General features: G+C 44.9%; 1 protein-coding gene across 2 annotated transcripts in view; it reads right to left on the bottom strand.

Moving 5' to 3' along the window:
• Nucleotides 1-25,367, bottom strand: part of UIMC1 (ubiquitin interaction motif containing 1) — an 85,084-nt gene that overhangs the window by 20,572 nt on the left and 39,145 nt on the right. For both annotated transcript variants that reach the window (XM_081901020.1, XM_081901019.1), the window contains exons 4-9: nt 24,598-24,722; nt 23,089-24,222; nt 16,057-16,121; nt 12,935-13,023; nt 11,360-11,439; nt 6,044-6,209 (exon numbers count right to left, since the gene is read on the bottom strand). In XM_081901020.1, coding sequence (XP_081757146.1) covers nt 6,044-6,209; nt 11,360-11,439; nt 12,935-13,023; nt 16,057-16,121; nt 23,089-24,222; nt 24,598-24,722 — 1,659 coding nt within the window. The remainder of the gene's footprint in view (nt 1-6,043; nt 6,210-11,359; nt 11,440-12,934; nt 13,024-16,056; nt 16,122-23,088; nt 24,223-24,597; nt 24,723-25,367) is intronic.

Below are 25,367 nucleotides of genomic sequence, written 5' to 3' on the forward strand. Positions count from 1 at the left end.
GAAGAAACTTGTTTGATGTCAATAGGCAGGGAGTTCCAAAGTGCACACTAAATGACTGAGTTCTTACAAATGTAGAACAGATATTAAGTGGCACCTGTATGTTCCACCAATTGAAGCAGTCAAGTGGGCACATATAAGGTAAGGCAATCATGTAAGTAAACTGGTCCCAAGTTGTTCAGGGTTTTATATACTAATACTAACACCTTGAACTTATCGTATTTTTTGCTCCATAGGACGCACTTTTTCCCCTCCAAAAATTAAGGGGAAATGTGTGTGCGTCCTATAGAGCGAATGCAGGCTGCGCCGCTAAGCCCAAAGGCAGAACAGGGAGATGGAGCGCTGCGGAGCGCTCCGTCTCGCTGTTCTAGCTTGGGGACGGCTGCGCGCAAAGCCTCTCCAGGGCAGCAGGGTGCCTTTACCCTGCTGTCCTGCAGAGGCTAGCAAGGCTGTTCCCAAGCCAGAACAGCAAGACGGAGGGCTCCGTCTCGCTCTTCTAGCTTAGGGATGCCTGGGCGCAAAGCCTCTCCAGGGCAGCGGGGCGCTGCACTCCAAAGGCTTCGGGGATCTTTGAGGCTGGCGGTGGGGTAAAGCAGCGCTTCCCCCCACCGCCAGCCCCACAAGCTTGGGTGAATGCACCTTGAAACACCTTGTTTTAGAGGAGGAGAACAAGAAAAAAAAATAATTTTTCCCTGTTCTCCCCCTCCTATGGTCCGGTGCATCCTATGGTCCGATGCGTCCTATAGAGCGAAAAATACGGTATTTCGGTAGCAAATTGGCAACCAGTGCCAATCTCTGAGGACAGGTGTTGTATGTTGACAAGGCCTCACTCCAGTCAGCAATTGTGCTGCAGCATTCTGCACTAACTGAAGCTTCTGAATCAAGCATGAGGGAAGCCCCGCATAGAATGCACTGCAGTAATCCAGTCTAGAAGTAACCGATGCATGAACTAGTGTGGCAAGGCTTTCCTAGTCCAGGATCAGCCATAGATATCAAACACGTTACAGTTGGGAAATAATGCTTCTAGCCACTGAGGCTTCCTGAGTGGCAGAGTTGGATCCAGAACATTAGTTTCTGCCTGCCCTCACATGATAGGTGCTTCGACCTGCTAAATGGAAGGGCCATTCATGTCCAAGGGTGGAACTGCAGCTACCTGATCAGCAGAGGCCAAGGGGCACAAGGGGCTAACTGAGCCCCACCTGGTCCTGTAAGGCTGCTGACTCCAGCCTGGCTGCTCAGTCTGAGCAATTCTTTTTCCCAAGCACAGACTATGCTGTCAGGTGGCTTATTCTGGTACACCTGCTTTGCTGTATGCTTCCCAGCTTGCCTGCAGGCTTGATGAATTGCAATAGTGCCTATGAAGGTGCTCTGCATGTTTCCTAAATATAGATTCCAGATAGACTTGCCATAGAATAAATGGGTCAGCTTAGGGCAACATCTCCAAACAACTTAAATGGGCAACCGTGCCTGTGCTCTGAGCCACAGCAACAGTGTGCAGACAAAAGACATACAGCTGCAACTAGTGAACAAATGGCTCTAAGTATCATCCAAGCTGAAACAGCTTCTTTAGGTTACAAGCTTTAAACAAGAGCCAGCAAATTTACCCTAAGAAGTAACAGAACTGTAGACGGATAGCCACAGAGGTTCCTTTATAATAGAAAACACTGAAAGATGATAAGAGTTTATATAGTACCAGAGATCTCTGGAGTAAATCCAATTAAGAGGTCCTGAAAGTGGATCACTGACCCTTAAGCCAACAGAACGGAAGAACTGCAGCAGCCCTCTTGAAGCAAATCAAGAGGGAGGATGGTGCACAGAGCTTTGATTTTCTCCCGCACTGTGCTACTGGCCTGAGCACAGGGCAGCCAAATATGAGCATGTAATTCTGAAGGAACTAATCAAGTGGTGGGGATGCAAAACAAAGAATACCAGGCAAGCTCAGTTCAGCAAGCTTCAGGCAAGGCTGTGCCAGCTTTTCAGGGAACATAGGAAGCTGCCTTGTACAGAGTCAGGTCATTGGTCCATCTTGATCAATATTGTCTACCCTGACTGACAGGCAGCTGCTCTCCAGGGGTTCAGGGAGCCCCTCGACTTGGAGATGCAGGGGATTGAACTTGGGACCTTTTGCTTGCAAGGCAGATGCTCTACCACTGAGCTATGGCTCTAGGAAGGCGCCCCAAGTAACTTCACAGATGTAAGCTTACTGGGATGGAGGAATCCCAGCCCCCCGCATCCTCAGCTATTCCATGAAGATCCCAATTTACCAGGTTACAGATACAGGTGACTCCCCACTTACACGTGGGTTATGTCCCCGTGCCCCGCATGCATAAGTGGAAATGGCATAAGTGAGGAAGCACCCCTAAACACCCTTTTGATGCCTTCTCTGCCACTCTCTCTTAAACCAGATCAAAAATACTGTACCAAAAATACCTACAACAGGAATTGGAAGCTCTGGGCTGGCTGGAGGATGCACAGGAAAGCAGCTGCTGCTGCTGGTGTACTACCACGCACATCAGCAGTTAGGCGGGGAGGCTGAGCAACCTAAACAAAGCCCCACTCCGCCTCCAGTCTCTTAGGGGCTTCCTCCACCTTCACCAATGTCCTCTCTGAGCTCCAGGGAGGTTCTCCTCATGAGCCACAAGAACTCCCTAGCTCTCTCCCTCCATTTCCTTGTATGAATTGAATTATTTAATTATTTCCAGGCACTGTGCTTAGACACGGTTGCGCACAAGTATGTGTGAACATGCCGGTATTGTGTGGAGGACCAGGAGGATATCTTTGCTTTCAGCCTTGAAGGAATAAGTAGCCAGGAACTAGGGAGGTCATGGGAAGGGTTAAGAGGCACAGTAGCTTTAGCCCCTTCAAAGAAGGGAAAGGGATGGTATTAGGTGGAGAGAAGGCAAAGGCTCCGGGAGGGAAGAGGAAATGGGGCGGAGGGGGGGTTGTATGAAAAGGAGTGAGAAGTAGATTGGATTCTATTTTGGTTTGGGAGATAATTTCTTAATATTACATTTGCCTAATTTCTCCGATTTCCAAGATCCCAAACCCATGCATTAAATTTCATTCTCTGCATGTGATTTGTTCTCATTACTATTATAGCACATTGTTTTAGGAACCATCAATATGCTGATGACACCCAGCTCTCCCTTTCTCAAGTCTATCAGTATCAGGAGAGGCAGTGAAGGTGCTGAGCTGGTGCCTGGAGGTGGTAGTGGGTAGGGTGTGGACAAGCACATTGAAACTGAACCCAGAGGAGATGAAGGTCCTATGGGTGGGGTTTTGTGTGACAGCCTATTGTGGGTGAGGTTGCACTGTCCTCCAAGGAGCAAGCTCACTGTGGGTGGGGGCTATGCCAGAATTATCATTCCTAGGTGACCTTAGTGACTACGACTGCCTACAACCTACTTTTGTTGGTACATCAACTACAACCTTGTCTGGACAAAGATAGCCTAGCTATAGTTTTCTATGCTCTGGTAACCTCCAGGGTGGACTACTGTAATGTGCTTTAAGTTGAGCTGCCCTGGAAGATTACCTAGAAGTTGCCACTAATGCAGAATGCAGCGGCCAGGGTGAGAGTAGCTGCATATAGCTCATATTCCCAAACAGCTGCACTGGTTGCCACTTGTCTGCCAGGCCTATTTCAAGGTTTTTCTTTTGACATTTAAGCCCTGAATGACCTGATCCCCAACTATTTTAAAGAATGCCCTGCCCTGGATCAAGCTGCTTCTGCATTAAGATCAGTGAGTGAGGCTTTCCCTGTGGTCCTTGCCTTAAATTAGGTCTGTTGGGGGGTCCATGGGAGAGCCTTTTTGGTGGCAGCTCCACATCTGTGGAATGATCTCCCCAACTTTATACACCAGGCAAAACTCACCTTTTTTGCAGCCTTTTAGAAGCTGATGCATTAGGTCATTTTGTAATTATGATACTGCCAATTATGTTCCTTATATATTTTATAAGAATTATATTTAATGTTCTTGCTTATTATGTAGCATGTTGTCTTATTTTGTTGCAAACCACCCTGTGACCATTTCTGGTGAAGAGTGGTACAGAAATCTCTGAATAAAAAAATGTTGCATTAATGGTTCCAATGAAGACCTGCTTAGATGCTGCACAGCTTCCCCAGGCATGGTGAAAGTGAAGACTTCCTTTGTGTTGCAGTTGGGATCTCTGCCTGCATCTCAATCTGTGCTTAAGGTCTTAGAAATGATAATGCTACATAACTAAGAATTGTTTTCCCTGTATTATTATTCAATTTATATACTGTCCTTTACCCAAAGATCCCAGGGTGGCATGAATATCAGTGAGCCTGTGCTGTATGCAGGGCATAAAGGTATACAAAAGTACACAGATGCCTCAACAGTAGGAAGGCAACAGGGAGGCACTGTGACCCAAAGCCACCTCCTTAGAGCCCACAAACACTTGTTAGGATTCCTTTTTTAAAAAAATAAATATATAATATTACTTTTATTAGAAAATTCCTACTCCTTATTGCCGCAGAGAGATATCTGAATAATTAATGGCAAATGAGTTTAATGGCAGAAAGCAAAGTATAAAAAGCAACCCCAATTCACTGCATTTAACATTCGCGATGTCTAATTTTGCACACCAAGGTGTTTAAAGGTGAAGTCAAGTTTTTCACATTTGAGGTCAACAATTTCGGAATAGGAATCATACCTACTAATAATTTATTTCAGCTTGGCTCGACAAATTTAACAAAAAAAAAAAGCTTTGCCAATTATGTTAATCACTTGCTATTAAACATGCAAACTGGCAACAGGCCTTTGGCTTATGATGTGTTTCTAATGTGGTCCTCGGGTTTCCCCTACCTTAACGAAAGGAAAGCCAAGCACTGCATTAGCCGATTTCATATAGTGACTAATAGCTCAACATAAAATCGCCATGTCTGTGGGAAAACGGGATTGATATCCTCGTTAATTAAAACACAAAAAGTGTTACCCCATTTGAGGTAGATAATTAATAGTGAACAGTCTTTCTGTGTACGCATTCGCATTCAATCTGCTCAAAGCTATATTTGCTGGGGTATCCGAAAGCCTTTCCCAGCATTCTACAGGCTGAAAGATTATAAGAGCCATAAAGGAAGTTGTCTGTTTCCAAAGGGCACAAAGGAAGTGAAGGAGTCTAAAGTTGCAATCCTAAGCACACTTGCAAAGGAGTAAGAGGTTCTGAATAGATATGCCCAGGATGGCACTAGAAGCATTGAGGGAGCTCTTTGTAAGAGGCAGAACCTGTATGCCGTACTACTAGCCGCTGCCTAGAGAAACCTTTCACAGGGGCTAGCTCTTTTACCCCACCAGCAGACACTGGAGATTTCTGCCAAAACCACGGGCAACATTTCTCATGACAGGAGGAAGTGACTGGCAAGAGGTTCAGTGGGCCTGGAGCCAGATGTGAGCTGTGAATGAGAAACAACAGCCAGCCAAGAATGAAGCGCCAGGGCTCACTAACAGGCACAGCAGAAATGATAGGAGAGGATGTGATAGAGCTGTGTTGAACAAATCACAGGGCCTGAAGGGTTGACTGAGATGCTGGGCCTCGGAGGCCCAGAGCAGGATGCATGGATGTGGGCATGCAAACTGTCAGGTGCCGCAGGGCACTGGCTCCCTACACCACCAGGGCTCCTGGTCAGAGGAGGGAACTGCAGGCTGAGAGGTTCCCTGCACAGGAAGCCAGGCAGCACTGGACAGCCAATCTGCTGCCACTGGCGTTTATGAAAGATTCTCACTTCCCTCTGTGTGCGCAGCTTGTATCTGAGGGAGGCTGCTCAGTCCTTCCTCTGCACGCCCAGACTATGGCCCTTGTCTCCATCCTGCCTACCTCTGGGGTACTTGCATACCCTTCAGAACTGAACACATGACACACACTCATGATTTGTCAGGATTTGTGTTTTTTTAAGTATAGAATATGCTGCGCTAGGACAAGCCATCTAGCTAATTCCACAACTGACAAACAAATACAGACGTGTGGGGCAAGATCTCCAAATGATCAGCATGAACAAGCGGCACATAAGAACAGGTGCTTAGCAAACCTGGAGCATCTTCAGTTGGGTCCTCTCTGGTGCCATTACAATACATGGCGTGCACCTCAATTTCCGAAACTGGGAATGTGCGATCACACATTGGACATGGAATAGGTTCGTCACCAAGAAAGCTTCCCGCAGACACTGTTTCCCCAGCATCTTCAGCTGCATCAGCCTGAAAAAGAGAGGAAGAGAAGGGGCAAGTTGATCTAGTTGCAGTTTCAACAATCATCCTAGTTCCCTCGATCTGTAGTTTCTAAATCTCTCCAGATTCTGGGCTTCCATCACCAGTTTTCATTCCTACTGAACAGGTCAGATCTAAGAACCCTGCAGTGATGAGCACACTCAACAGACCTAATATCTTATGCTTACTTCAAAAGGCACCGTGCCCTCCCAAATCACTATGATGCTCCCTCTGGAGAGCCGCATGTTCTATTTAAAGCATAGATCACCTGCATCGCCACTGTGGCTCTCTTGGGAAAGCGTAAAACACTCTTAAATTGAGAAAGTCTGAGTGCCAGCGAGAAAAAAACACACAACTGACAGAAAATTAAAGCACCCAATTCAGAGTCAGTCAGTCCCTTGTTGGCAGTACTGCCTTCAGAGTGTGGACCCGTCCAGGATGAAAAGAAACTGCCAACTTCACACTCATGGCTAGCTTGAGTCAGTGAGAAATGTTCACCGAGTTAGATCATGGTCTGCATAGCAGCAAGTTGCATGTGTATTCATGAGGTGGAGGCGTGATGCTGTTCTATACACAAGCTTGGGCATTTTATTTATTTTTACCAAAGTACAGCCATCTTATACGATGTCGGGTTTCCTAAATCCAAAGGTTAAGCTACAAGACTGAGATTGTTGCAATGGAACATACACTTGAAATTACTGGCTAGTCCTTTGATCACAATTCCATTCAGTGATGTTTCTTGGAGGAAAAGAGACTCTGGGTATCTTGTGGCTTCCGCCTGTAAATTTTCCCTTTATTGACTCCCAGCTAGGTTCAAATTATATGTACAATTTTTGAAATGTTGCTAAAATGCTTTCTCAAAGCAGCTTGACCCAGAAAACCAAGTTGTATCTAATATGGGAGATTCCCCAACCAGCCCACAAAAGGAAAGTGTGGCTTTGTCCCCGGGAAAACAACACCTGGACTTGAAATGCAGCTTACCGAATGTGGTGAACAAGTGGCTCATTTGGCCCTCTGATGGAGATCACTACCAAGGGACTGATAATTTAAAGAACTCTGTTACCTACGAATTGCATGTGCTATTTTTACACTTATTTTGTTACATTTTACGTTCGAGGATTTTCTCTCAATAAACCCTGTTTTAATATGATCTTTTTGTTGCTTTTCAATAAAACATAGCTGCCACTAGAGAGAGAGAGCTAGGTATCATCTTGGGACTGTGCTACTTGGATATTCTCAAGGCAGGAAACTATGAGGGCTTGGAGCACAAAAATGTAAAAATTGTCGTGCAGGATCAGGCCAGGTGCTGCTGCTGACTCCTGCCCTGTTGGTGGGTTTCCTAGAAACATCTGGAAAGTCACTGCTGAAAGTAGAAGGCTGGATTAGATGGGCACTTAGTCTGATCAGCAGAGCTTCTCTCACATTCTTAGTAGCTGTCCAACTAGCTCAGCAGCCTGAGCTTCCCATGGGCATCCGGATGGTCTCTGTTAAAGCCAAACCAGACAAGACTGAGACAGCCACTGCTGCTTGCTCTTAACAGCTAGTAGTCATAATGAACTGGCTCTGGATATCATCTACAATTGTGTCTAACTGGAGTTGCAAATGTTTGAAACAATCCTGAGGTCAGTAAGTAAGGGAAGCATAGTTTTCATGACTGTTCCAGGTACGCCTGTTAGCCTATCTTGCAAAGATATACCACCTGTCTGACAACAAATGTTGGAAATGTAAGGAGGAGGAAGGGACATTCTTCCACCTCTGGTGGACCTGCCCGAAAGTGAAGGCCTTCTGGGAGATGATCCATAACGAATTTAAAAAGGTACTTAGATTTACCTTACCTAAGAAACCGGAGGCCTTCCTCCTGGGCATGGTAGACCAGAGAGTGGATAAGAAAGACAGAATTTTTTTCAAATGTTTGAAACAATCCTGAGGTCAGTAAGTAAGGGAAGCATAGTTTTCATGACTGTTCCAGGTACGCCTGTTAGCCTATCTGGCTGTATACTTTTCACCTTTGCATCCCAACCTTTATCCCAAGCAATTCAGGGCTGAGTATACGGAGCAGAGGTTCAGCATGCCCAAGGCTATGCTGTGAGCTCTGCGGCAGATTTGACTCAACTCTCCCTAGTCCAGGTCCAGCACTCTATCCACCCCACCGACTTTCTAGTGACAAATATGTGGAAGAGTTACAGCAGTTACTTTGAATTAACTCCCAAATCCTCACTGGGCCTTGGGTTTGTGAGCGAGAAGCATGCTGGTCCAACCAGATCAGCCCCTAGTTTTGTGGCAGGGATACAGGATGGGAGCAAGGAAACACATGGGAGTTCTTTCTTGGCTTTTTTGTAGGATAAAGTTAAGTACTATTATCTGCATGTCATTAAATACACCCATTTTTTTAATATCCCCAACAGAGTCTCAGAGCCACAGTGCATTTCTCCCTCTGAAACGCACAGCCTCTGCCTTGAACTATTCATGTCTGAAAGAGGCAGAAGGCTGACTACTGCCATCTTATTTCTTAATACTGGGAGACTTCTACATAATGTCACCCTATCTCAAAGGTTCCTAAACATTCAAAAGCAAAGAAGATTTGCCAGAACCATTAAAACGTCTGTTTAAATATTAAACCAGCTAGATGGAACCTGTGGGAAATATTTTAGGATTGGTGATTTTTATTGGGGTGAGACAAGCAGACACACTCTCTCTCTTACACATACACAGAAACTGTCATTGGTGTCCTTATAACTGCACAGTTCCAAGGAAACCATCACTAGACGTGAGCCTGACTGACTGCTTAGGCATGCTTCATGTTTTGTTTTATGAGTGGTCCCCATTATGTAGGCCTGTTGCTTAGCAGCTTCATTGCAGAATCTACATTGTCAAGCAAGAGCCTAATTCTATGTGAGGAATTTCATTGACTTATTGAAGACTGCTTTGTATATGTGGGGGTGTGTATGATTGGCTGGTGTTTTCTTAAAGCCCAATCTCAAATGTGCCAAATTCCCTGCTGACAGGTGATCAGTACCAAACTGCAGGGACCGTCAACAATTGTTTCAGGCAAAAGTCATTTTTTAAAAATCCTTTTCTAAAGAGACCTGACTCCAAAGTGGAAAAAATTGCTCTGTGCATTTTGCAGTTATTAAGCTACACTACAGCTACTACTGCTACACCATAGATTCTTAGTATTTTGCATCTCGGCATTGCTACATCTTGCTAAGTGCTTTGAGGCTATGGTGTGTTGTGAAGACATGCCAAACACAAAACAAGACATGCCAACGATAAGGAGTTCTGATCAAATCGGTGTTAATCTAATAAGATGACACATATACAGATGTGAAGAGCTCTCCGCTCCTTCCCATTTCCACTTTACACAGCCTTGCAGATCACATCCTTTGCAAATACCAGGTGTCCAAATAAACTGCTTACACTCCCACAGTAAATAACTCAATTGTAAATGAAAATGTGGCATTGTGTAGCAACACATCAGCCCCCTCTCCCAACCCCTCTCCCCGAGAATGACTTTTGACAAGCCCTGGGAGGACGGCTGAGAGAAGCCTTAACCGCATGACTGGCTGCCCACCCAGCAAAGGGGAAAGCAGAACCATCCCACACCGGCGCTTACAAGAAGAGATGCCCTGAGCGACTGAGGCTGCCTCCGTTCAAACAGGGCTCGTGCCTATGGGCCAGCAGCAGAGGCAGGAGATCAGGCTGGCTGGTGTATGGCTCAGCTCCCATTATCCACTGAGCCATATAATACAAGGTTCAAATCCTGCCACAGCGTTCAATTCCTTCTGATCACCCAAGTTAACACCGGGAGACCTAAAATGGGCTACTGACCTATCCTTAGGGCCTTTCTGAGCACTTGCTGTCTTTCTGCCTGGATAGGTTTTTTAAGGCATAAATCCCACCCAGGAACTAGTCCCATAACACAAGAGACAACTCACTAGTTATGGTTTCCCTAGAGGTCCCTAAGTTTCATAATCACTATGCAAACATAGCATAGGCTGTAAGAGTTCAGATACTCACTGGGTGCACTATCCCACTCAGTGACACTGCCTAACTGATGAATGGCACACAACGTAAAAAACCTGAGCTATTATGAAGTTCATTAAGGTACCTGTTACAATGTGATGCTGCTTCTACATGTTAACAGTCATCATCATGGAGACAGACAACCCTGTACAGGCTGAAGACTCCAAGAATTAGCCTTTTACATATGAATCATCTTGTCAAGTGCTCTCCAATTCTCCTAGATTTATGTATCCTGCCAGAATAGTACTTGAAAATCCCTTTTATATTCCCACCAGCAGCAACCTAAATAGGCATTATTTTTATATTACCAGAAACAGCCATTGAAGTCAGATGTCACTGTTGTGACAGCGGCATGGTGACTGCAGCACAGGTGTGGTGATTCAGGAAAGCAGAGCAAAGACAACAGCATTCATTTGGCAATGAGACAAGCAAGAAAGGCCTTTCTATGGATTAATCTAGAGTCACATCCAAGATAAATCATGACTGCGAAGACTTCGTTTAAGGTAATAGTCAGAAGGCCCGCACGGGCACAGTGAGCACCCCAAAATTAAGCAGCAGCAGCATTCAGACCAGTGCCAAATCTTAAAGCCCTCTGCCCACTCCCCTCTTGTGTACACATGCTCTACTGTCAAAGCCTCAAAGCTGTAAAGAGCCAATAGCAACAGCTTAATCACACTGCAGAGTCACAGTTTTGCCAACATGCTTGCAACCTCTTTGTTCAGTCAGACACGTGCAGCTCGGGGACAAGCAACTAGCTCCCTTTCCCTCGTTGGGCCCAGTGGTGTCCTTTGGCACATCGCAACCCATGTAGCACATTGAATAGGTGTCGCCCGCAAGATGACAAACGTGAGAAAGTCAACAGCAATCCCTTCCGCTAACAAAGGTGCTAGGCTTGTAGTCCATGGCCGCATAAATGGAGGAAAAGAAACGAATGGGAGGAGTTGCTGACAAAGGGAGGGAGAACAACAGGAGCCCCCCACACACACACACACTCCTACACAAATATTTCCTAGCAGGTTGCATAGTTTGCAAAGCAGCTCATTTTGGGAGACAGGCAGGAAACGAGACTCTGCATTCCAGACGCTTCACTGGCTGTTATCCCTTAGGGATTTGCTTACCTGCAGAGAGACATCTTTGCTGGATGAATGGATTTCTCCGCTCTCAGGCTCAATAGCTTGCAATGGACTCGGCTGGGTCTCTGTAACAGAAGCCTCCCATGTTAGCAGCTGCTCAGTCCCTCCCTATTATTCTCCACAAGCCCCCCTCCAACCCCCCAGCACATTCCACACTAGCTGATAAAACTTATCCCATTTGCTTTACAGTGTCTTCACAGTTTCTAAACATTTTTTAGACTTGTCACAAATGTTAGCAGACAACGTGCAACAACATAACTGGAGTAGAAGTTTAAAGCTATAGTGCAGCAGTGTGTGGATAAGGCTACTGCCACGCTGCAGCTTAACAGGGAGCAAGAATCAATAGGGCATGTAGGTTGTGCGCCAGGGTAGGTTTTGCTGGCGAGCAGCACAATGCAGGAGCAAACGCTTCAACTCGGGAGAAAGGCAACACACCTATTGCTTTGCTGTACAGCTTGCCTTTCCTTTGTACCCGCTCTGCCTCTTTGTTAGAACACCACCCCTCAGTTATTACCAACAATGAAAACCTCATCCAGTCTCCTGCAGGGAACCTCACAATTAAACCTGTTCCTGTATGAGATGTGACACTGAAAAAAGGTTTGCTTTAGAAAAATAATTTCGAAATCAGATTGGGTCTTGAAGAGAACAATTTAACCTTGAACAATTTTCTTGCTTACTGAATATAAGAAAATTCCTTTCCCCTAGCATGATTTTGAAAATGTATGCTCAGGGCAGATGGATTTGTAAGCATTGCTGTATGACTGATTTGCTCTGAACTGGAGGAGGGGGTAGGGAAAATACATCATTCAGGATGTCACTGACAAACCCAGCAGGTGGGGACCGCTGGCTCTTCTAACAGGAGGTAACCCTCCTGTTAAAGCCGTAGTAGTTGACACCCCTGGCTTTGAGTGTCCAAACAATGATTAACAATTGCAGCTTCATTAAACACAGGACTGCAAAAGGCAGAGGAGGAAGTTCATTTGCTCATCCTGAGAGGAAGACATATTTCATTCAGTTTCTAAAAGATAAGCTCAGGAGTCCTTCTCCCAGTATGTTTAACCAAGGAATATAAACTAACATAAACACTTACATAAGTGGTTCTAGGACAAAACTAAGAGGCTCAGCAGGTGGTGCTCAGTGTCACCCTTGTTCTGCGGCCAAGCAAATAAATGATGACAGTGCCAGCATACTAGCCGCATCCTTCATGGTGCTCCAAGGGAGGCATTCCAGTGAAGCAAGAAGTCCACAGGAAACAGCATGAAGCCCCTCTCCAGGGTACCATTGATGCAACCACCCAAATGAAAGAGCAGAAAGGGAGTTGAGTCAGCCCCCTTCCTCCTGCCTGCACCTGGACATACTAGGGCTGGAATGGCAAGGGACCAGAAGGATTTTGTGTTTTCCTAAGGAACTGATCAGGCCTTTTTCGAGGGATCCACCTACCAAACCTACCAGTTTGACCTCATGATTTACAACCTGCTAAGCAGCACAGCTTTGTCTGCAACTAAAGGATGTTGATTTTCTTGGCGCAAAACCACAAATGAATTGTTAGAGGGCTCATACCAGGGCAAAGAGTGATTTCTTCCTCAGCTTGATTCTCTGCGGCCATGTCTGGGCTTCTCCTACTGTCCAACGGGGTCAAGGCAGAAATGCTATTGAAATGCAAACACAGAATAAACCAGTGTCACAACATGCAGGCCTGTGAAAGTCAGCTGCAGCCTTGGGAGCTCTGATTATCCAAGAAAGGCAGCAGGAGAGAATGCAGAAAGTTACAGGCTTGAAAGAAGCATCCCAAACAAGACGACTGTGGAGAAGCCCTTCTTCCCTAGAGACACTTTCTAAAGCAAAAGAAAGGGTCGTTGTGTCATGCAAGAGAAGTAAGAATATCTACTCAGAACTGCAAAGGCTTCTTTGATGCTTTCTGCTTTTGGTCACAGGAGTACTGCAGGTAGCAGAGCAGCCTAATCCTTAGCGAGGACTGGGAAGAGGTGGAGATCTGTTTGACACTGAACTCATCTCTCTCCCATCCTTTACTGCTATTCTCCCCCCCCTCCCCATTTCATCACTGCACACAGCTCTCTAAAGCAGCAGGAATCTGACACAACTCAAAGCTTCCCTACAGCAAAGTTCTGCCAACACGAACCAAGCAGCTCTTTTATGCAGCATTTAACTGTGCCTGGCTCCTCTCATTTTGACCTTCCAGTGCCGCCATTTTCTCTGCAAAGCACAGTCGCTCCACGTCACGGGAAGACACAGGCTGAGCCACTGTGACATTGCCACCCTGTCAACCTTACGAGTTCTATGTGGCTTTCCTATTGGATTGATCAAGTATGCAAGTGCACACTTGAAAAACACGAATCTCCACACTGACAAAAGGAAAGATTTATTAAACTCAGCTATGAGCCTCGGAGAGTAGGGAACAGCCACCACAGATTTATGATAAATAAGAAAATCCTGATGGGAAACCACAAGTGACTTCTCTCGCTCTCTCGCTAAATAAACCATCTCAAAGCATTTGTTATGAGCCCAAGCTGAGGACAGCTTATGCTGTGTAAACCATCAAGACTCACTTCAAAAGGCCTCACACTAAACAATTTGCTATGACATTTATAAAATGGGCTAATCAATTTGAAGTAAACCCACATTGCTTGCTACACCAACTATCTCCCAGTAACAAAGCATATAATCATTTATTAAAATCTCAATCTAGCATACTTTGCACAACACAGGAAACAACAAAGCTGAGTGGCCAATGGAAAATGGGGGAGGAAGATGCCGTTGGCTAAAGCTGCTTTCAAAATTACTCCAGCAGCATAAGAACCAAAGAGCATCTGAAGCCCGCTGACCAGGTTGCCTGTGCTCTGCCCAGCGCAGGGCTCTGCTGGCAAACTGCCAGGTGCCAGATGGCCACACGCAATGTGCACAAAACTGAGAATACTGCAGCCACTGTCATCTTAATGCAGATGTGCCGTCTGATCAAATTAGATGTCGCAGCACGTAATGGTCAATCTTGATCCCAGCAGCCTGATGAGGGCAGCCGCTGGCTGCATTGCAAAGTTCCCGGGGTCACAGTGTGGCAAGTGGGATGGACTTTGAGATCCCTGCTTGTGGCTTGAAAAATGTGCAAGGCACCCAGTGTAAACAGAGGAGACTAATCCTATTACCTACAGTCTGAGGGGGAAATGGAACAAGCCTTAAGGGTAGAAGCCTCACACCAGTGCCACTTGTTGTTTATATGAGTGCTGTCCCTGGATGGAGCTAGGGGGATTTTTTCCAATCAAGCTCTGGCTAATGAGTACTTGAAATATTACGCCCTAGTGAGGAAACAGGGGCATTATATCTCTCTCTCTCTTTCCCCACGCAGTCCCAGAACCTCCTGACAGCTGTGATGGCAAAGAAAGGCAACCACACTTGAATCTCTCCTCCCAAGTATGATCACCATAAGGGTGAAACTGCCATCCTCCTTATTAGACTATGTACATAGGAGAGCTTACCCCACTGCAGGGTGGGAAGAGCTATCACATTAGTCAGTCTGCTCCCCTCATTGAGCATTCAGCCAAAATGCTGTTGGATCAATGAGAAGAGAGGATATCAGGCAGAGAAAAACCAGTGGCCTCATGCCAAGAGCATTTTAATTATAAAACCTGGGAAAACTAACCCAAGAATCAAGGAACTTCTCACAGCTAGACTTGTGGCTGAGCAGCAAATATTGAAATCTTCCTGGCAAATTACTTCATGAATCTTCCCCTATCTGCAACATCTCCTACCGTTTCCTTCATTTCCTGATCTCTACTGCAAGCCATCCCAGCCAGTATGCTGTACTCCTGGGCTCTGGGAACCTTTAAGGCGGCAGTCCTCCCAGGAGGTATTCCAGAAATGGCCACCATGCTGTGCCCTGCCAGAAAAAGCAGCAGCAGCAGCAGGGGCCCAAATGCAAGACACAGGCAGCAGCCTCCCCAACTTGTTATTTAATCATCTGAAGCAAACAGGGTTTGGACCCTCCCCAACCACACATGCTACTTGCTCATACTTGAATCGGTTGTTCTCCCGGAACATGGCTTGCTGTCTTAAGGAGATAAATGTGCTGCCACTATTACGATATGCTTTCTTGGTCTTGTCTTCTGTTCTTGCCTCTTCAAAGAACTGCATATATATATTACATATTATATATATTTAAATACTGCTCCGCCATGCTGTTTGCATACCCGCTGAGACTCTTGCTGAAACTCATCTTTCAACCAGCCACAATTTATTGCTTTGTGGTGTCAAATCAAATTAAATTAGCTCCTTAGGCCAAGGATTGAACTTTATTATCTTTACGGCAATGGCTACTTCTTGCTTTACATTTTTAAGACACAGGTACTGTTGAGGGTCATACTTCTCTGTTTGACATTAGACACAAATATACTGCAAGAATGATAACGCTTGCTGAGATTTCGGGCAGAATATCCATTCAAGGCTCTGAGTCGCACACATTTGACACTATACAAACAGAAATTAGGTTCCTTTGCCCGCTTATCACATTCCAGCACAGTAGAGTTACAACCTGAAATATACAACAGCCACAGGCATCAAAAAACTAAATTTCTGTGCAACAGCTTCTGAAGAAGATCCCAGTAAGACCAGGTCATTCCAGCAGGCTTATTATCTCCCATACTGAACTACTTTGATATACACCTACTTACCTTTGGGTAATCTGCATGGGCTCCCTTTCTTCAAGCACATCTTCTGCAAACAGCACTTGGGTGGCCTAAGGAGAAAGAAAATAATCAAACCAGCCAATCTTTCAATGGCACTGTAAGAAAAAAGTAGGGCAGCAGCAACATAAAGTCCTTCAGAGACCGGAAATATATCTGTGCAATAAGAATCAGCTAACCGTGTAAACGTGCATTTAAAAGGGTTTGAAGGTCATTTGGTCATAGAATCATAAAACTTGGAAGAAACCAGATAGCTACCATGACCAACCTGTCACTGTAAGGTAGGATCCATATACCAACCCATATCCAGACACTGTGCCACAAGCAAAGAGTTGCATCAAAAAAGGCACATTATGCTGCATGAACCAGGAGACAAAGGCAAAGACAGGTTTGGACCCTCCCCAATCACACATGCTACTTGCTCATACTTGAATTGTTCTCCCGGAACATGGCTTGCTGTCTCAAGGAAAGCATTAAGCTCGAAGGGTTAACTTCAGAAGCAAAACACTTGCAAAATTCACAGCTGAGACAGAAGCTGTCAGGAACACACTGAAAAGCAAAGATGTTGGTTGCAACATTGTCCTTAGCTGGAACATAAACAGAAAGAACTATCTCGCAAGATGTTCTGAGAACTCGTAGCTCAGAACTAACTGTAAACTAGTCCTATGCCAGAATTAGCCAAGTAATTACATTACTGGGAAATGCATTACCATTACATGTCAATGGAAGCCACTGAAACAATTAATTAAGTAGCACTCTAGCTGTATAAACCGTGTGCAAATGTATTTTACTCTAAAAAGCTGTGCATTAAATGGCTCTTTGAATTTCAGAATCCTACCCATCTTCCTGCAAAGAGATCCAGGTGTTGTATCTTCCTTAGGTAAATAAAAAATTGAATCACACCTGCCCATGCTCTCTAACATGCCACTTTCTTGATATAAAGGAGAAAGAGGGGGGGAAATCTGTAGGTGGAACCTGAAAGGTTCTGCGACATAGTAATGTTCAACCTTTCAGACCATCTTTAACCTCATCCGGCAATACAAAACCAACTTTTGATTTTTGACTGTACTGTAGTTTTGCCTCTTTTCTTTCCACTTTTCTCTTTCGCTCTTCCTCTCACTTTCTCTACATCCCAACTTTTTCCTATTCTCTTGCCTACTCTTGGATCAGGCACAACCACAACTGAAGTTTAATGCTTTTGCCACCACTTGGTCTCCTTCCCAATATGAACCAAGGTTTTTAAATAGCCAGCAGCATTATAAGAGTGCAGGAAGTTGCCTTATACTGAGTAAGTTGCCTTATACTTATACCACTGCTAGTTAGCTCAGTATGATCTACATCAGGCATAGGCAAACTCGGCCCTCCAGATGTTCAGGACTACAACTCCCATCATCCCTAGCTAACAGGACCAATGGTCAGGGATGATGGGAGTTGTAGTCCCAAAACATCTGGAGGGCCGAGTTTGCCTATGCCTGGTCTACATTGACAGGCAGCAGCTCTTCAGGGTTTCAGACAGAATCCCTGCCAGCCCTGTCTGGAGATGCTGGAGATTAAACCAAGGAGCTTCTGCCTTAAAAGCAGATGCTCTACGGTCCTTCCCCAAATAAGAACTCAGATAAGTTGCCACAGGAAAGGGGGTCAAGAAATGAAAGAATGGGGATGCTGGTAGACTCCTCTAATTTTTTCATTCTTATATTTTGCCCTATTCTTATATCAAGCCATCCGTCACTGAGCCATCCATCACTGAACTTCCTATTTCCTGTGTTAGACTCCAAATGCAGTTGTCATGGGGTTTTGCATTCTCCCCCTGCTCATTCCATATTAAACTAACTTCATCTCTCATACATCATGCACAAATAAATATTTTCACACACATCAAGAGCATCTAGCCTCACTGGTCTTCAACAGGTGGGTCAGGACCCACTAGTTGGTCATAGCTTGATTGAAGGTGGGTCGCAACAGCAGTACTACCACCATGCAAATAGAATCACAGAATCATAGACTGGAAAGGGACCACAAGGGTCATCTAGTCCAACCCCCTGCAATGTAGTAATCTCTTGCCCAAGGTGGGGCTCAAACTCACAACACTGACATTAGGAGTCTCATGTCTGTCTAAGCTATCAAGCCACCTTGTGGGCTTATATAGTACAAGATTAAGAAATGGGTCCTCAAATGCATGCTTGGGTTAAAATTGGGCCTGAGTGTGAAAGGTTGAAAATACCTGATCTTCTACAGCTTTTTTCTACAGATGTTTCTATCTTATTGATGGCTCTCCCACTTTTGGCTCTGGACCCCAATAGATTTTTCCCATGAGTCAATAGTCATTTACAGTTAAGTACCTCGGGTTAAGTACTTAATTCGTTCCGGAGGTCCATACTTAACCTGAAACTGTTCTTAACCTGAAGCACCACTTTAGCCAATGGGGCCTCCTGCTGCTGCCACGCCGCCGGAGCACGATTTCTGTTCTTATCCTGAAGCTCAGTTCTTAACCTGATTGCTGGGTCAGCGGAGTCTGTAACCTGAAGCGTATGTAACCTGAAGCGTATGTAACCCGAGGTACCACTGTATAGAAAAAAGGTTCTCCTGAGCAAAGGCACTGTGTGTATATATGTGTGTGTGTGTGTGTGTGTGTGTGTGTGTGTATATATATATATATGAGAATTTATGCAATCTTATTACTCCTACTCTTCATCTGTTAAAAAGTAGGTGCATATTGTACTTCAATAGTCACCTGTAGGAAATATTGACCTATAGATCAATTGTGAATTAAGACAAGAATGCATTGCTTTAAATAATTGTTCTAAACATCCCAGCTACCATCCACACAAGCATATGTTGACTGCATTTACAGCAATCTCACAAGAAACCTGTAACGGTCTATGTTTATATTTATTTTGTCCTGAGAACATCTGGTCTTATGTGTTGGAAGACCCTCCCATCCAGTGTATGGTAAATGGGGTGTATGATTTGGGTTGGGTCCAGAGTTTATTGCATGGTGCACATTACAATATTTTTATTCCTTTCTACATACACCAGATATTATTGGAGCACCGTGCTAGACCCAAATGAAGCACTGGAAGCTGGAAGTGATGCTGTGGCAACCATAAAGACACTGCACAGGAGGTGTGGGTAATCACACAAAGAACTATGGGTTTTGTATTCCACCCTGGCAAATAATCTTGCCTTGCTGCATGGCAGGGCTTGCTTTAGATAAGATGTATATAAATTGTGATCATACACAAAGCTATGTGATTGTTATAAATCTCCCACTTGTTTCCAACTTTTGGGGTGTTGACTTTACCCAAAATTGTACTGAACATTGTTTGTTATTTACGGGAAGAACAAGAAGCGGTCAATGAAGTGGTAGTGGTGGGAACTTGTAAGGTAATGATGTTACATCAGGCGTGCAGTATCCCTAGAATTTACGAACAACAAGAAAGGAAGAGACAGAGACATGGGGTTGTTGTTTTCAGGAGAGGCCCACATCTGCCATAACATCTAGTTTCAATCTATTCTAGGCAATGAATCATGAAAGCCGTTCATCTAAAGAGACAACAGAGGTATATATCGTTTCCCAAAGAACAGCGGGAAGCAGAGTCTGAAGGGGTAGCTCAAGCACACTGTCCATTTTAGCAGCATTTCACCATAGCAGGATGGAGCGAGGAACCACTAGGGAAGACTTGAAGGAAACGGTAGTTACTGTCTTGATTAACAGCTTTGCAATTCGGCAGATGCAGGGGGCATAGTCAAACAGGCTTGCCAGCAGCTCAAACCGTCAGGAGAAGCACGATGCAGATTTAACATCCCAGGCTAGAACAGATTCAGCTGTACTGGAATAGCAACAAGTCAGAAGCGGGGGGGAGGGGAGAGGTAGCAGCCGCCCGGACTCAACAGCTAAGGAGACACTTTGGCACCTTAAATACATTAGGACTTACACTACTGTCAACACAAAGGGTGCTGAAACAGTGACAAAGAACGCCGGTGGGTAATTATGGCGGAGAAAAATGTAGTGCTCAAATGAGGCTTAAAACATGGAAAAGTGGTCTTTGAATTACCTGCCATCAGCTCCATGTTCCATTACATGGCGGAAGAAAGAAAAGGGGTGTTAAGAATCACCTGCCGCAAAGCATATTGTCATACTCGGCTGAAGCCCTGCCTTGGCTTCTCTGCTATACTTTAAGGTGCTTTAGTGTATATTTATGAGTTGGAACTTGAGCTTTTTACATTTTAATTGTGTTTTCAGGTTGCCCCAACAACCCCATTTGTTTCTCACGGCCCTAGAGCCATTTTAAATGTCAAATCTATTACTCTCCGTTTTTGCTGGAAGACTGCTTAAGACTTGTGCACTCAACGCCTGCATTCCTTGAGGATGTAGTCGAAAGGGACACTGTATCTTGCGTTATGGTGCGCCTTCTTCCAGGAACTCGTTTAGGGCTTAAAAATAGAAAGGCTGTGGCTCCACGGTCCATGTAGCTCAGCATTGTCCACACTGACTGGCAATAGATTTCCAAGATTTCAGACAGTGTTCTCTCCCAGCTCTACTTGGAGATGCTGGGGGCTGAACCTGGGATTTTTTGAAAGCAGAGCAGATGCTCTACCACTGGGTGGTGACTCTTCCCCAGCTGCTTTGTGTACAGAAGGCCCTGGGTTCAGTTCTTGGCATCTCCAAACAGCGCTCAGAAAGACCCTTATCAGAAACTCTGGGGAGTTGCTACTTCACAGTGTAGAGCAGCAATGAGGAACGTTGGTCCTCCAGATGTAGTTGAACTACAATTCCCACCAGCTGTTGCAAGCACAAGGTTGGGAGTTGTAGTTCAGCAACCCCTAGAGGGTCAAAGGTTCCCCACATCTGATGTAGACAATGCTGAGCTAGACGGACCAATGGTCTGACTCTGTATAAAGAGTCTCCCCGTGTTCCTAAGAATGGCTTTGAAGAAGCTGGGGTATATCTAACTTCTGTGCTTAGATGTATCAGCTCATCACAGTCTCCCATTTGACAGCTTCCTATATTATTAATTCCCTTTCTTGGCTACCAGTGCTATCAGGCCTTTGGGGTTTTCCTAGATTTTCATCAGAACTTCACATGCCACACACACACAAAAATCTAGGCTAAGTAAGGCCTGGATTTCCAACAACTGAGGCAGAGAGATAAAAACAGCTTTGACACAAAAACACTCGGTCATCTCGGTCATCTCCATCTATCATAAACGAGCAAAAATAGGGCACAAGTCCAACATTTTCTCCTTCGCAGGTCACCTTTAAGGTGTGTTTAAATATAGCCTCTCTGGATCCAAAACTGTGAAACCAGAAGCAAGGCTGCACTGCACTTTTGCTTCTGAAAGAAAATGCAGACATGACAGTTTTTCCTCAGCGCGTTCAATATTACAAGACAGAATATAAATATCACAAAACAAGTTAAGTATCTTTCCATCACTAGGGTAAACAATCAAATACACTTGAAAATAGTAACAACAAGGTTGAGCTTCAGTCAGAGCGAAGATAAAGTTATACAATGATCTAGCAGCGAAGTCATTATGAAAAATGAGGGTTGGAAAAGGCTGACACAAACCTAAAATACAGCAGCAATAAATACTTCATCTGACTAGCAATCTGTTTAAACAGCAGCAATGACCGAAAGCTGCTTCCAGCTCCTGAAATGAAACAAACACTGACACCTAGTGGCTGTCCGGCAGCTTGAAAAAATGGCACACAGAGACAACAATTAAAGCAAGAGGAACAGGTTAATGTTTGGCTTGGCTGCGCATGCCACACCAATGAGGAAGGATTATAACATTCTCCCTGTCACATCTCATCCTCTGTTCAGTGACATGATAAACACATAGGAAAGCTTGCCCATTAAAATCAATCACTGCTGCTTAGGCGCCCTTAAAACCTAAGTTGTGCAACTGGCTAAGAAACACAGAGAAATCCTAAGAGACTGCATAGTCTTATGAATGGTACATCTCCCAAAGAGCAAAATAAAGTAAAAAACACAGTGCAAAATAGCAAATGTTTTTCTGCTGAAAATGTATTTTAGAACTAGGTCACATGGCATTTTACTATCTATGGTAGCATATGGATTTACCTAGTAAGGCAGAGAACAGGCCAAGCAAAACAAACAATTTTTTAAAAAAATACAGCAATGCTCATGCCAGCAATAGGAGATGACCTGCCATACTAGAACTCTTTGTGTATAAGCCACAATACAGTTGCCTTCATAGCTATTAGCATAACCATCAAGAGCTGAAAATTTTGGCGGTTAGATACACTGGTATATGCTTTCTAAGATTGATCTTGCAAAGGAAAGTCACATTTGTTACAATTTAGAAACCAGAGAGCACAAACTGGGTTTCAAGTCTATTATTTAATCTCTTGGCAGAAACAAGCTATCGCAGTGATGGGGAACCTCAAGCCCACCGGCTCAAACGCAGCCCATGAGTCCTCCTCATCTGACTGCAACATGCCCCATGTCCCCAATATTCCCCAAGTGACAATTAGGCTTGAAAAAATGACTTCCATTAGCTCCAATGCTTTTTTTTCAAGTCTGATTGCCACTCTGGGAGGAGAGGGCAAGTTCCTGGAGACTGAAGCTAGGGAGAGCGTCTGGAAGTGTTTGTGTTCATGTAAAGGAGTTTGTGTATACCCACTTTTTGCTTTGGCCCTGCACACAGCTGGCATGTGGCCCCCAGAAGGTTAAGCCACAAGGTTAGCTCGGGGCTGAAAAGTTTCTCCACCCTTGCTTGAGCAGCCACCTACTAGAGATTCAATTCACTATAATGCTAGATCCTATAAATTTCTGAGTTGTCCACTATTCTTTTAAAAAGCTGCAAAGTTCACCAAATCTCTTTGACCTTAGAAGTGTGGTAAGTCGTAGTGAACCAATGTACCCCTAAATACGCACCAACATTATTTTGGGTCTAGTCTGTTGTATGGATCACAACATCAAGCAAAGATAACTAGCCACTCCCCCTCCTTCATTCAGAATTCACCAGACCGACAAAGAAAGCGCAGCAAATTTACCTGAAATGAGCTGCTTGCTGGCTCATCGTCACGCTCAGGGTTTCTTCCCCCTGCCATGTTCTGCTCTCCATTTATTGGGGACAGAAGCCAGGCTATGCTCTCAGGCTCCTTTTTCTCATCCATTTCTTCTCCTTCCTGCTGATCTGTACCTTCATCTCTCTTAGATGCTTCCTTTGCTGCTTTGCCACGGTCACTTCGCCTCAAGGGACACAAATTGGGGACAATGGGCTCCCCAAATGGTTTCTTGTGTAGAAGCTGTCGCTGAGCCTGTTTCAGGCTTTTCTGGTAAACCTCAAGCTGACACAGGATGACTTGGGTATATTTGTTGGGATCCACACCTTTAGGGCAGAAGGGAACACCCCAGTAATAGTGCACCATGTCTCTCTCTTCGCTTTCTTGGCACTCCTCGTCACCCCTATGAAGTCCGCACAGTGGAGGAGCGTTTCTGGGCAATTCAGTCCTTTCCACCAACCCAGGAGAAAGACATGCCTTCTTGATGGGCTCCAACCGATGTCCAAGCTCAGACCCTGGTCTGCTGGAGTAGTCCAACATGCTGTGCTCCGGGGCCACTTTCTCCAGAGCTTCTGAGCAACCAGGAAGGGAATCTCCTTCCATGTAATTTTGGGAATGCTTTTCAGTTTCCTTGCCTGTTGCCTTTGGAGGGCTAAACCTTCCTGCAAAAAGTCTCTGAGGTGCCAGTGACAAAGTGCCCCGAGGCCTTTGGGGAAAGGTGGGACTTAAGGAAACTGATGTCCCTTCTTCTAGACTGGGTGGTGTATCGCTGGAACTGCTCCTTGCTGATGGGGAAGGGTTTTCATTTGACCTTGCAGAAGGTTGGCTCTTCCCTGGAGATACAATTATGCTAGAGACTAGTGAGCTCTCAACTGTTGCCTGGCTTAACCTCGTCAGTACTACTAGGGGCCTCTTGGCGACATCTGTCTGTCCATTCTTATCAGTTTTGTCACTGTGTGAGAGGGAGCTGTACTCGGAGCAAGGAGACTCAGGGCAAGGCAGTAGAGCTGCAAGGAGCTCAGGATCCTCTTGCCCAGCTGGGTAGCTTTGTGCTGAAGACACTTGCGCCTTGGAAGGATGGGGCACAGCAGCTGCAGCAGAAGACTCAGAAGGCTGGCAGCTCTAGAAAGGAGGGTGAAAAATGCACACAAGTGATTTGCCTTTGAAAATGTACGTTCCCAATTATTAAATCAAACTGACTGCTGCTCCACTGAGTAAAATATATAAATGGACACTTCCATGTTAATCTACGAAATGATAGCTAAAGGTGAAATCATTCATTAGCCGTGTTTGGGGCTGTTAACATGGTGAAGATTAACAAATGTATTGTGAGCTCACCTTGTCAGATGCATTTATGCCTTACAGAAGACTGGCTAGAATTCCAGATGGAAGCCTGTCCCATAACAAACACCTCATTTGAACTGCAGAGGGGGAGTACAGGGCAGGGAAAGATGTGAACAGGCAATTCTGTAGCCCAAGTATTTCTGCTTCACTTACACCAAGGCTCTCAGCAATGGCCTTTCTCAGAAGCTCTTCCTCTTCCTCCTCTTGCGAGTTCAACTGCCTGGCTTCTTGCTCGCTCATTTTCAGAGCCAGGGCAAACTGTTCATCCTCCGTCATCTCTGAAAAAAGTGAAAAAGAAAAGCGTAACACAATACAATGCAGCAGGCTCTCATTCCTTATGCCCTGAAGAAGGTGCCTGGGGACTTTCACCTTCACAGGGAAAAAAGGCCAACTAAATTGGATCAAAGCTGTTACATCTCAGCTTACCTTGCCGTGTGCCTTCAAAACTGGAACAGACAGTGCTAAATGCAGAGTAATGCATTTTGTGCAATATCAAATCACTGAACCAAGTCAGGGCATTTAGTTAAGGTTCCCATAGTGATCTCAGCTTTGACTCTTTGGTGAATTCATCACAATGAAATATTTTATCACATAATCATCTGGCAGCGACCCTGTTTTGTACTTCCACATGCAATACTATCATCAAAGGGCACAAAGGAAAAGCGGTAGACTTTGAACACTGAACTGTGCATGAACAGACTTTTTCTAAAAGGCACAGTCTGCTGGTAGAGCACAATGAAGTTAGTTCCTTTCCACTCAACATTATTATTAACTTTAAAAGTCATAGTGCTCTGTGGTGTATACTGCCAAGCCTCCTGAAATGTAAACGGGCAAAGGTCATGAGCCACAATTGCCTGGACTGGTGCAAAAAATAAAAAAAATAAAATTAGAAGAACAACCTGGAAAAGGCAGAGAATGATCTT

The sequence above is a fragment of the Podarcis melisellensis genome, assembly GCF_964234715.1.
Source record: "Podarcis melisellensis genome assembly, chromosome: 2".
Classification (NCBI taxonomy): Eukaryota; Metazoa; Chordata; class Lepidosauria; order Squamata; family Lacertidae; genus Podarcis; species Podarcis melisellensis.